The 10,984-nt window shown below is 41.0% G+C and overlaps 1 protein-coding gene across 1 annotated transcript; it reads right to left on the bottom strand.

The window, feature by feature from the left end:
- Positions 1-482: 482 nt before the first annotated feature.
- Positions 483-10,529, bottom strand: LOC127793207 (cysteine-rich receptor-like protein kinase 44). The gene is made up of 5 exons (XM_052324009.1): positions 10,180-10,529; positions 2,475-2,685; positions 2,128-2,365; positions 1,807-1,957; positions 483-1,029 (listed from the first exon to the last, which is right to left on the bottom strand). The coding sequence occupies exons 1-5, from the start codon at positions 10,396-10,398 to the stop codon at positions 649-651; spliced, it is 1,200 nt and encodes a 399-aa protein (XP_052179969.1). The 5' UTR covers positions 10,399-10,529; the 3' UTR covers positions 483-648.
- Between the last annotated feature and the right edge of the window lie 455 nt (positions 10,530-10,984).

The raw sequence follows: 10,984 nt of genomic DNA, 5'->3' as shown, positions 1-10,984 counted from the left end.
AGTGATATTTCTAAAAAATTAATTAGATGATGATTGATAATACATTTTCATTTTAGTATAAAAACTACACTATTTTTAAACAACGTGTGAACAATTAAATGGGCTTTTTTAAATGTGCGTGACATTTGCTTTGGGGAGGAAAGTTTATGTAATGTAGCTATGTCCAAAATTTTAAATTCACAATTCTTGCTTTAATCAGAACCTTACCAACCAAGGCTTGCTTTCAATGGCTTGTGAAAAATTAAAAATGTAATGGTTAAAAGTCCATTCCCATGTAATTTAGCTTATACAATTTCGATTCATTTAAACTCTCTTATTTTTCTATATATTTAATGTATATATAATTATAATAATACCATGTAATATTATAATTACGTTAAATATTTTCTCCTCCCTTACATCTACCAAAAAGTATAACAGGTAACAGAATATCAACAATCCCAAGCAAGCAAAATATACATACATACATACATACATATAGATAAGAAAATATCAATAATGAAAATCAAACACTACCAAAGAATTAATCTACTTGAATAATTACATAAATATGGGCCGCCGGGCGAGGAAAGAAAAATAATAAGGCTTTACAGAAAACCTTTGAAAAAACATGCGAAGGGAGGGAGGGAGGGAGATCTTACAACTAACTCATCTACCTTCGTCAATAGAAGAATAAGAGATGGAATTTCTTGAATAATCCTCAATAAAGCTGCTGCCTACAGAAGCTTTGGTGGCGGCTGTGATGCTGCTGCTGCTAGCATTGTTATTAGTGCTAGTGAGAGCAGAAGTGGAGGTAGTGGTCCACCGCTCTCTGCGCCCTTGGATCGCGGGTTTTCCAGGCCGGGGCAGGGTGAATGAGTCGCTGGACAGCATCAGATGAACAGAGTTCATGTCAGGCCTGTCTGCAACAGTTGCTTGGCAGCATAGCAACCCCAGCTGAATGCACATTGCTGCCTCATCAGGATTACACCCTGTCAGACTTGGGTCAACCAAGTCCAGTGTTTTCCCTGCTTGATACAGCCCCCATGTCTGCAGGGGAGGAGGAGAAACACTGATACATGTCAGCTAACTCATCCTATGTTTGTGTGTGTAGGGGCAGATTCAGGAGAGAGTTGGATTAGACTTTAACCCGTGCCAACCTCAGTTAAGACATCAATATATATATATATATATATAAAACTGTCAGTGTTACATTATTTCTACGCATCATGCAGCCATGCCATGCATCTCTGCTCACTCCACGCAATTCACTGCCCAACTGCTCCCTAGATTCGCCTGTGCGCGCGCGAGCGTGCATGTATATGTACTCCTTAAGAATTGAGGGTTTCGCTAACCCACTTGATGAGAAGGAGCCCACATGCTTCTATGAAGCAAAATATGTCCGGTTTTGCTAATCCACTTAATGAGTCTACCGTCTACGCGCTTTGATGAAACAAAAGGCATCATGGTTCTTCTAGACTCATCCTATATCAAGTCCTAAGAGTTTTGAAAGTGCAGGCTACAAGCTCTCATAAGACAATTATCATTTGAAGGGAGCAAGAATGATGAATATCTAATTGGCGCTCCTCAGACGTGTTGTATAGTGTTCTAGTTTTTGTCTCATTTGCCAACATGCGGTCTTGGTAAATGAGACAAAAGAAGGTGGTTAAGCTTGAATTATGGAGAAATGCATTAGAATCAACAGAATTTAACTTCAATAGGTTGAGAACTGAATATATGAAATGTAAGTTCAAGAACAAAAACATTGATGAAGTTGTGCAATTTGAAAAAATCAAGATTGCATTAGAATTTTTCCAGGAAACTTACATAGATTAAGAGGTCTGTGTTATCTCCACCAAGATTCCTACCATGATTCTTTCTTCCGCTCACAATCTCCAAAACTAAAACTCCAAAGCTGAACACATCAGTCTTCACAGACAGAAATCCGTGCAGTGCATATTCAGGAGCCATATAGCCACTGCATTGGAGAACACAAATTGCTTGTTATGTACTTTTCTTGGCTCTTCACAACAGAATTTGACATGGAAATTGGCGGGGGAAGAAAAAATGTCCCAAGATGTGATGATAAAATCAAGAGTCAGACCAATAAATGAGGATAAGGCACAAAGGTTGAGAAGAACTACTCACTAAGTACCAGAAATCCTAAATGTATTTACATGGGTATCTTCCCCAGGGAAAAGCCTAGCCAAGCCAAAATCTGAGATCTTTGGATTTAACTGCTCGTCTAGCAAGATGTTGCTAGCTTTAATGTCTCTGTGGATAATCCTTTCCGGAGCTTCTTCATGTAAGTAGAGAAGACCTCTTGCAATGCCTAGGACGATTCGAAATCGTGTCGACCAATCCAAGGATGAAGACTTCTTTTTATCTGCGAGAATTGGAAGTCATATGAAGATTGCAAAATAAGCTTCGAAATCCTATTATGCTTCAGCCACAGATACAAGTTGTGAAGTCGGGAAGATTTTTATTTTCTTTACCAAAAAGGACATAGTCAAGGCTCTTGTTTGGAAGATACTCATATACCAGCATCTTTTCAGGTCCTTCTACACAACATCCCAACAAAGTCACCAAGTTCTTGTGTTGAATTTTCAATAATAATTTCACCTCATTAGTGAATTCTTTCATCCCCTGCCTTGAATTTAGTGATAGCTTCTTTACAGCCACTTCTTGGCCATTCGGCATCAATCCCTGTAAAAAAATACACGTCAAAATTTGATAAAAATTAGATGGGCATAACTGAATGGATATTGTTTTGTGGATGATCATTTTACAATAGAAACCCAAGCTGTCTCCTTGACATCATTTGCAGGTAACGGAAACAGTATACATGATAGTGACAAGGAAGAGAGGAGCTAAATGATTTCTAAGCCCACAAAACAAAAACAAGGGAAGTGTCCACCAACAACCAAAAAGTGGGATAAGTGCTATAGTGTGCTACTACTGTTCCCACTCAGCATGGGCAACTGATCTCTTAAAATCAACCCCCAATAGATTCACTGGCCCCTATACCTCTTTATCTGTTTCTGGATAACACCCATGGCCCATTCTCTGCTAAAGCTAAACTTCAAAATGTGTCCTTAAATTCCCTAACTTGGGCTTGCATTTGGAGCAAGGTGAGATATAAGTATTCTTCTCAAGTTCTTTCAGAATATAAATCGGATACAATGCCTAAAAACCTGTAATTTCCAACTTGCTGCAATATTCATTGATATGTTATTTCACAAATATATCCTAAATCGACAAATACAAATATCAAAATAAACTAATAAAGTTCCTGTCAGATGTGCTTATATATGTTTCAACGACAACTTAAGGAGCTCTCCCAAGATACACATAAGCCTTTCTGGATCTTCAAACAAAAGATATTTGGTGCTTGCTGAGGTTCTTTATTAAATCTTTGATGATGTTATAACAACTTAATTGGTTATATGGTTGTTACATAGTCATTTTTCCATGTTATACAAGTTAGTTTCACAATATCAACTATGTGATGAAACATAACCATGTCAATTATCTTCATTCACTGCCACCTAATGAAATTTTTCCATATGAAAAAGGTGGTGAAACTTTAAGTCGTCGTTCCCTCGTGTCATAGCCCAAGGGCAAGTCTGTAATTAGAGGAATATAGCAGGGTATAAGGGGAGGTTGGTATAACTGTAATAACCCCACTTGGCACGTGGCCACTTGGAGGTTCTAGAGAAGCAGTTAGAGGAAGTCTCTAGTTGTAACCAACCCCTATAAATAAGAAGCGGCTCACGAGGATGGGGATATGTGAAGATTAATCCACAAGTCATTTCCCTCCTAATTCAATCTCTATTCTTTCTCTCTCTATCTCTCCCTCTCCTTATTTTCCTTCTTCCCGCCTATTCTCTTCCTAAATTCTGGAAGAGCTCCCCGATCAGATCCCGAGATCTGACAAGATCTGACATTTGGTATCAGAGTTGGCAACCTGTCGGAGCATGGAATGGCTAAAGGAACGCGAGCAAAGCAAGCGAAATCGTGACTGGATGCCATGGAAGCTGAGCTGGGCTAGAACCAGGCACAAGTAGAGGATTGCTTGGAAGTTCTGGAATTAGGCATCCGGAACACCCAGGAGGAGATTAGCAGGAGTCGATCCGAATACACAACTAATCTGGATCGGGTTGCGAGTGGAATTCGATCGAAATTTGCGAGGTATGCTGCCAACTTAGATCGGACCATTAGTGGAATCAGGGAGGAATTTGTGGGGTTAAGCTAGCAAGTGAGTGCTGCTCTGAGCATCTTTGCTAGGCATCCCCAAGCCAATTTGCCAACTAATTTTCCCCTGAGGGCCTCATTGGCGCCAATTCTGACTACACCAAAGGCGAGGCAAGGGCTTGATGACCCAGTAAAGGCAGGGGACAAGGGGGAAATAGAGGACGGTATCACGAACTGAGGAGGAGGATTAAACCACTTCAATCCTCAAGGGTCGCAGATGGACATTCCCCTGTTCGAACGCGACCGACCTCGATGGTGGGTGAGATGTTGCAAGATGGTCTTCTACCAGTACAGAGTGGCGAAAAGGGACGAGGTGAATATGGTCATGGCTTACTTGGATGATGTAGTCGATGTCTGGTTCCAGAATTGGAGCAGGGGAAGAGAAGAGCTGGGTTGGCCACGATTCGTAAATAACATATGCAACTGGTTTGGGGAGAAGACAAGGACCAATGTCATAGAAGAATTTAATAAGCTAAAGCAGAAGGGATCAGTGGAAGAGTACTTAGTGAAATTTGAGGAACTGAGATCGCTGTTGTCCTTAACTCACCCCTCCTTGGATGAGGCTTATTTCGTATCTAGCTTCATCATTGGGTTGGATGAACAAATCTACCACATGGTCAAGATGCTCTATCCTACGTCAGTGGGACAAGCCGCTGAACAAGCTTACCTACATGAGATGACCCTGGACGCCTTCGCTAAGAGGCATAAGTTGTCTCCTAAAGGGAGCAGGGAGGAGAATTTGTTTGGAATTGCGAACAAATGCAGCAATCCACCATGGCAGAGGAATGGGGTTGCAGGAAGGTCTCAATTCGCGCCAAACCAGACTAAGGACCTCACTCTCGATCAGAAGCGACAGCTAAGACTCTACTTCCGTTGTGGGGAGAAGTTCGGCCCTGGACACCAATGCAAACGAATGTAGCTTACTATGGAAGGCCACCGGGAGGAAGAGAAGGAAAATGATAGGGGGAGGAAACGGAAGAAGACGAAGGCGGGGAAATATCAATACATGCATTGCAAGGTCATGAATCGGGCAAAGTATTGAAAGTAAGGGGAACAACAAGGAAGAGGAGTCTGGTGGTGCTCATTGATAGCGAGAGCACTCACAGTTTCCTTCAGGAGGAAACAACCTCTGCCCTCCAGTGTGAAATGCAAGAGACGATCCCTTTATCGGTAATGATTGCAAATGGAAGCTGGGTGGTAAGCCACTACAAGTGCAGAGAATTCAGGTGGAAGATGGGGGGGGGGGGGGGGATCATAAGTTTGCAGTAGACCTAAGGATCCTCAGGCTTGGGGGATGTCACATTGTGTTAAGCGTGGACTGGATGAGAACGGTAAGCCCTATCGTGTTTGATTTCAACACCCTAGAGGTCACTTTTGATAAGGAAGGCCAAAAAATTACTTTGAAGGGGTGTCAAGAGACAGGGGAGTGCAAGGCAGTGTCAGGCAAAAGATTGTAGAAGCTACTGGATCAAGGGGGAACATCGATAGGACAACTGCATTCCTTATATGCCCTGGAGAGGGGCAGCTACCGAGGGGAAGGCAATGCCTCTGATAAGCTAAGGAAAGGTGGCCAACCTACAGTCCATTCTTCTGAGCTTAACCACACTTAGGTACACTCTCTAGACCCTATTCACTTATTGTTGATGGAGTTTGAGGATTTATTTGCCACCCCTACTAGCCTACCCCCACACTAATTCCTTGATCACTCCATTCACCTCGCACCAAATGTTGAACCGGTTAACCTAGAGCCTACCAATACTCACATGTCCAAAAGGCAAAGATTGAGAAACTTATTAAAGACATGATAGACAAATCCCTCATTCAACCCAGCCAAAGTCCCTTTGCCTCTCCAGTCCTCCTAGTCAAGAAAAAGGACGGATCATGGAGGTTTTGTGTCGATTATGGACAGTTAAACACACTAACCATCAAAAACAAATTTCCAATTCCTATCATTGAGGACCTCCTAGACGAACTGACAGAAGCAACCATCTTCTCACAGCTAGACCTTATCTCCGGATACCACCAAATCAGAATGAACCCTAATGACTGCCATAAAAAATCCTTCAGAACACACCAAGGACACTACGAGTTCTTGGTAATGCCTTTCTACCTTACTAACGCTCCTACCACTTTTCAAGCCCTCATGAACCACATCTTTGCTCCCTATCTTAGAAAATTTGTGCTGGTCTTTTTTGATAACATATTAATCTACAACCCCAGCCTAAACCAACATGTAACCCACCTTAGAAAGGTATTTGAAATCCTCAAAAGCCATCAACTCTTTGTGAAGAAGTCTAAGTGCACCTTTGTCGACCCAAGAGTGGAATACCTAGGCCATATAATAACTGGTCAGGGAGTAAGTACAGACCCCCAGAAGGTGATAGCTATGGAGAATTGGCCTAAACCTAAAACATTAAAGGAGTTGAGGGGTTTCCTAGGGCTCACTGGCTATTACCGACAGTTCATAAGAGGCTATGGTGTATTGAGTAAGCCCTTGACAATTTTGCTAAAAAAGAATAACTTTCATTGGGGTAGCGAGGCAAATAAGGCTTTTGCAGAATTAAAAGAGGCAATGACTCAAGCTCCAATGCTGGCCCTTCCAGACTTCTAGAAAGAATTCGTGCTAGAGACGGATGCTTGTGATGTGGGTTTAGGGACTGTGCTAAGTCAAGAGGGTAGACCAGTATCTTATTTGAGCCAAACCCTTGCACCCAGGCACTTAGGCCTCAGCATATACGATAAAGAATTATTGGTTGTGTTGGTGGTTGTGGACAAGTGGAGGTATTACCTAGAAGGCAGGAGGTTCATCATATGAACAGACCATGAAAGTTTGAAGTTCTTGTCTCAACAAATGGCACAAAAGCAATTGTAACGTAAAAGGATCACTAAATTGATGGGGTATGACTATATCATCTAGTACAGGAGGGGTAAAGAAAACTTAGTGGCAGATGCACTATCAAGGAAAGTGGAAACAGTTGGTTGCCACGCCATCTCCGCTTTGGTACCAAATTGGGTGCAGGAGATAACTAACAGCTACGAGCACACAACATGGATTAAGGAGAAGATAACTAGGCATCCTCAAGGGGACGTAGGATATTCATTCAAAGGCGGCTTGCTGAGATACCAAGGCCAAGTGGTTATAGGGGAAGATGATCAACTGCGATGCTAGATCCTACAAGCATTACATGACTCACCCATAGGGGGGCACTCGGGGCTGAATGTAGCATATTGTCGGGTAAGACAGTTATTTTATTGGCCAGGCCTAAAGAAGGACATCACTAAATATGTGTTGCAATGCACCACCTGCCAACGATGCAAACATGAGCAAATACCCTATCCCGACTTATTACAACCCCTGGAAATTCCTTCCGAAGCTTGGGAACAGATCTCTATGGACTTCATTGAGGCCTTACCCAAGTCTAAGGGATTTGACACCATCCTGGTCGTGGTATACAAGCTAAAATTAGTCCCAAATACTATGGTCCTTTCAAGATATTAGCCAAGATCGAAACCGTGGCATACAAGCTGCAACTGCCTGAAGGTGTGGGTCTACATCCGGTCTTTCATGTGTCTCTTCTCAAGAAGGCAATTGGGACTACTACTGATACTAGTTGGAACATACCCGAGTTACAAGATGATACGGTAATGGAAGACGAGCCTAAGGCAGTGATAGATCAACGAGTTATTTACAAAGATTCCCTGCCCATTTCCCAAGTTCTGGTCCAATGGACACACCTGCATCCAAATAACACCACCTGGGAATACCTACCAGAGCTTCTTCAACGATATCCCAGGGTGGCCAGCTTCCTCTAATTTCTTGGGGACAATAAATAATTTAAGGGGTGGAAAGTGTCACAGCCCAAGGGCAAGTCTGTAATTAGAGGAATATAGCAAGGAATAAGGGTAGGTTGGTGTAACTGTAATAACCCCACTTGGCACATGGCCACTTGGAGGTTCTAGAGAAGTAGTTAGAGGAAGTCTCTAGTTGTAGCCAACCCCTATAAATAAGAAACGGCTCATGAGGATGGGGATATGTGAAGATTAATCCATAAGTCCTTTCTCTCTTAATTCAATCTCTATTCTCTCCCTATCTCTCTCTCTCTCTCCCTCCTTATTTTCCTTCTTCCCGCCTATTCTCTTCCTAAATTCTGGAAGAGCTCCCTGGTTAGATCCCGAGATTTGACACCTCGCTAGAGGGTTGCATTAGGAAGCGCGTTTGGTGTAAAATTTTGCCACATTATTCTTTTGAATGGATTATTGTTAATGTGACTTTGAGAAATCAATTGGTATTCTATAAGAAGCCATGCCACCGACCCTAATTTTAGTTCAGATAAGATGCAGTTGAGGGTGATGATGATGGTAAAGATATAGCCATTTCAATAACAAGTGCATGCCACCATCAGCATCATTATGAAAAATACCTGAAGGATCATGAGGAAGTTTTATGCTTAGCCCCACCCAGAATCTATTTCCATTGTTAAGGATTTATGGTGCCTACTAGGATTAATTGATAGTTGCCAACATCAATGTTAGTGCAAAGTATCACTAACGCATTTCTAATCCAGTAAATAGTATATGGTGTATTAGTAAGAAAACATTATCATTACTGCATATTTAATCTTAACCATATGAAGTATATATGAAACGCATATAATAATTAAATTTAATATAAACATCCAGAGGTACAATCACGTATCTTATCTCACTTCATCCCCCTTTCTGGAGAAATAAAAACTAGAAACGAAATTCTGTTATATTTGATGCATGATTGGTGATGCCCCTTTAGCATGCCACTTTGCTTCCCCTCTTCTTTTATCTTTTAGTAACTAGATATGTGTCTATACATGATGGATCTAATTTAGATATATGGAGAGTTGATACGCTGGAAGCATTAAAACCCAGAAAAATTAGTAGTTAGCAATTAGAAGTCTGTAAATGAAACGCTTGACTTGTTTTTTGGAAGTGGCAATTGGTTGATAGGAGGATAAGATTGTTTTATTTTATTTACTGTTTTTTAGAAGCACAGACCAGAGTTCATTAAGTTTATATGGTGAATTTTGGCAATTGTATTGATGATAACATACCATAATCTAAAGTAACATTTGATGAATAAATAAAACTATCCTTTCGTCCCCAAAGAAGACCTTTCCATACTTGCAAGGAAGTTGTTGCACAATTACGGTCTGAATCATCCACATTTATATAAGAAAGTGATAAAATTTTTAAGGTTTGACTTACAAAAAAAAAAATTAAGGTTTGCAGCCGATACAAAAACATTATATCAAGGAAGACATTGTCAAAGAAGGTATCATCTTAAAATAGTAATGCAACCCAACAAAAACTGATCTAGCAACTTACTGAATACTATTCCACATAAACCTGTGTAAAGACTATCAGCTCAAGCAAGAGATAAATTCAGAGAAGGACCTCAAAATCCAAACACACAGTCCTGTTTTTTAGTTAGACACTTTGTCTTACCATTAAATAAATAACCTCCAAGAAAAGACATTCTCATGTACATCCATCCACCTGAGCTCACCTAGAATGCGTATTTTGTATGCTATTGCGAGTTCTAAACTTGTAACTGGTAGTAATATGTACATCCCTTTGTGTGTCTATGCCAAGTTCCTAACTATACAAGCCCGGGAAATGGAAATCAAGAAATGCTAGTATCCAATAGAACGGATTAGTTGTTCTTACACAGAATTATGCCGCTCAATGTTGTCTTTTGAACAGGAAAGAGTGGTAGTTAACCATTCAGATAATTCGAAATTGTTTATCGAAGCAAGAATCGCATCAAATGACGCAGCTAAACACGGTGAGCCTGAGCGCTCAAAAGAATTATCTACCGAAACGAAGCGATCACATCGAACTACGGCGAATCTCTGGAAAATTCTAGATTTTCTTAATTCGGCCCTAACCGGCGGCCAGATTCACGAAGCGTACCTTGTAGACAGGGCCGAAGCCTCCGTGGCCGAGCTGGTTCAAGTCCGAGAAAAAATTGGTGGCGACTTGCAGCGTCCGAAGCTCGAAGAACAAGTCCGACGACTCTCCGGCGTCGTCGCCGTCGTCTTCGCCGGCGCCGCCTTTGAGTCTCTTCGCCAAGCAACCGCAAAAGCCTGAGAGAAACCCCATGTAATGATTTTCAAACCATAATTCAACCATAAGGCTGAGATCTCCTGGCGGCTACAAGCCTTTTGAGCTCTTTGTGTCAACGCGGTGAAAGTTCCAGAGGCCAGACGAGGGCTCAAAGGAAGTGAACTTATAAAACTCAGGCCGCTGTGCGAATAGTAAGAAATGATGTCCTTCTTTCAAATGTCAAATGTCAAATATTTAAAAGTTCGAGTCAATCCGGCGCTTGTGCCGGCCATGTGATTTTCTGGAAATTACAGTTTGGCCCGATTGGAATTAAATATTAATTATATATATATATGATGGATTGACCAACGAGAAACCGAGTCCACCCCAAAGACTAATCCAACGGCACCGCCACGTGACCTGTGGAATCAGAAGTTTTTTTTATAATAAGTAAATAAAATATTAAGACAAAATATTTTGTATCTATATTTGTAAAATATAATTACTAGAGTATTTGCACGATAAGATTGGAAAAAGATTGAATTTTCTTTTTTTTTTTTAACATTATTATCTATACTTATCCATACTTTGTGAATAGATTTTTAACGAGACATTTAGAATTAATCATCACTTAACTTGAATAATGGTCATAATCTCAATTAGTTCTTCTCGA

The sequence above is a fragment of the Diospyros lotus genome, unplaced genomic scaffold (assembly GCF_014633365.1).
Source record: "Diospyros lotus cultivar Yz01 unplaced genomic scaffold, ASM1463336v1 superscaf1, whole genome shotgun sequence".
Lineage (NCBI taxonomy): Eukaryota > Viridiplantae > Streptophyta > Magnoliopsida > Ericales > Ebenaceae > Diospyros > Diospyros lotus.
Note: the sequence above shows the minus strand (reverse complement) of the source record. Positions and strands in the feature narration are given on the sequence as shown.

What these genes read in the sequence shown, in the direction of transcription:
- LOC127793207 (XM_052324009.1), bottom strand. Translation starts at nt 10,398, where the DNA reads ATGGTTGAATTATGGTTTGAAAATCATTACATGGGGTTTCTCTCAGGC. An exon ending in CCTTGACTATGTCCTTTTTG is followed by an intron (nt 2,366 to 2,474) that starts GTAAAGAAAATA and finishes CAATTCTCGCAG; the next exon opens with ATAAAAAGAAGTCTTCATCC. An exon ending in ACACAGACCTCTTAATCTAT is followed by an intron (nt 1,030 to 1,806) that starts GTAAGTTTCCTG and finishes CCTCCCCTGCAG; the next exon opens with ACATGGGGGCTGTATCAAGC.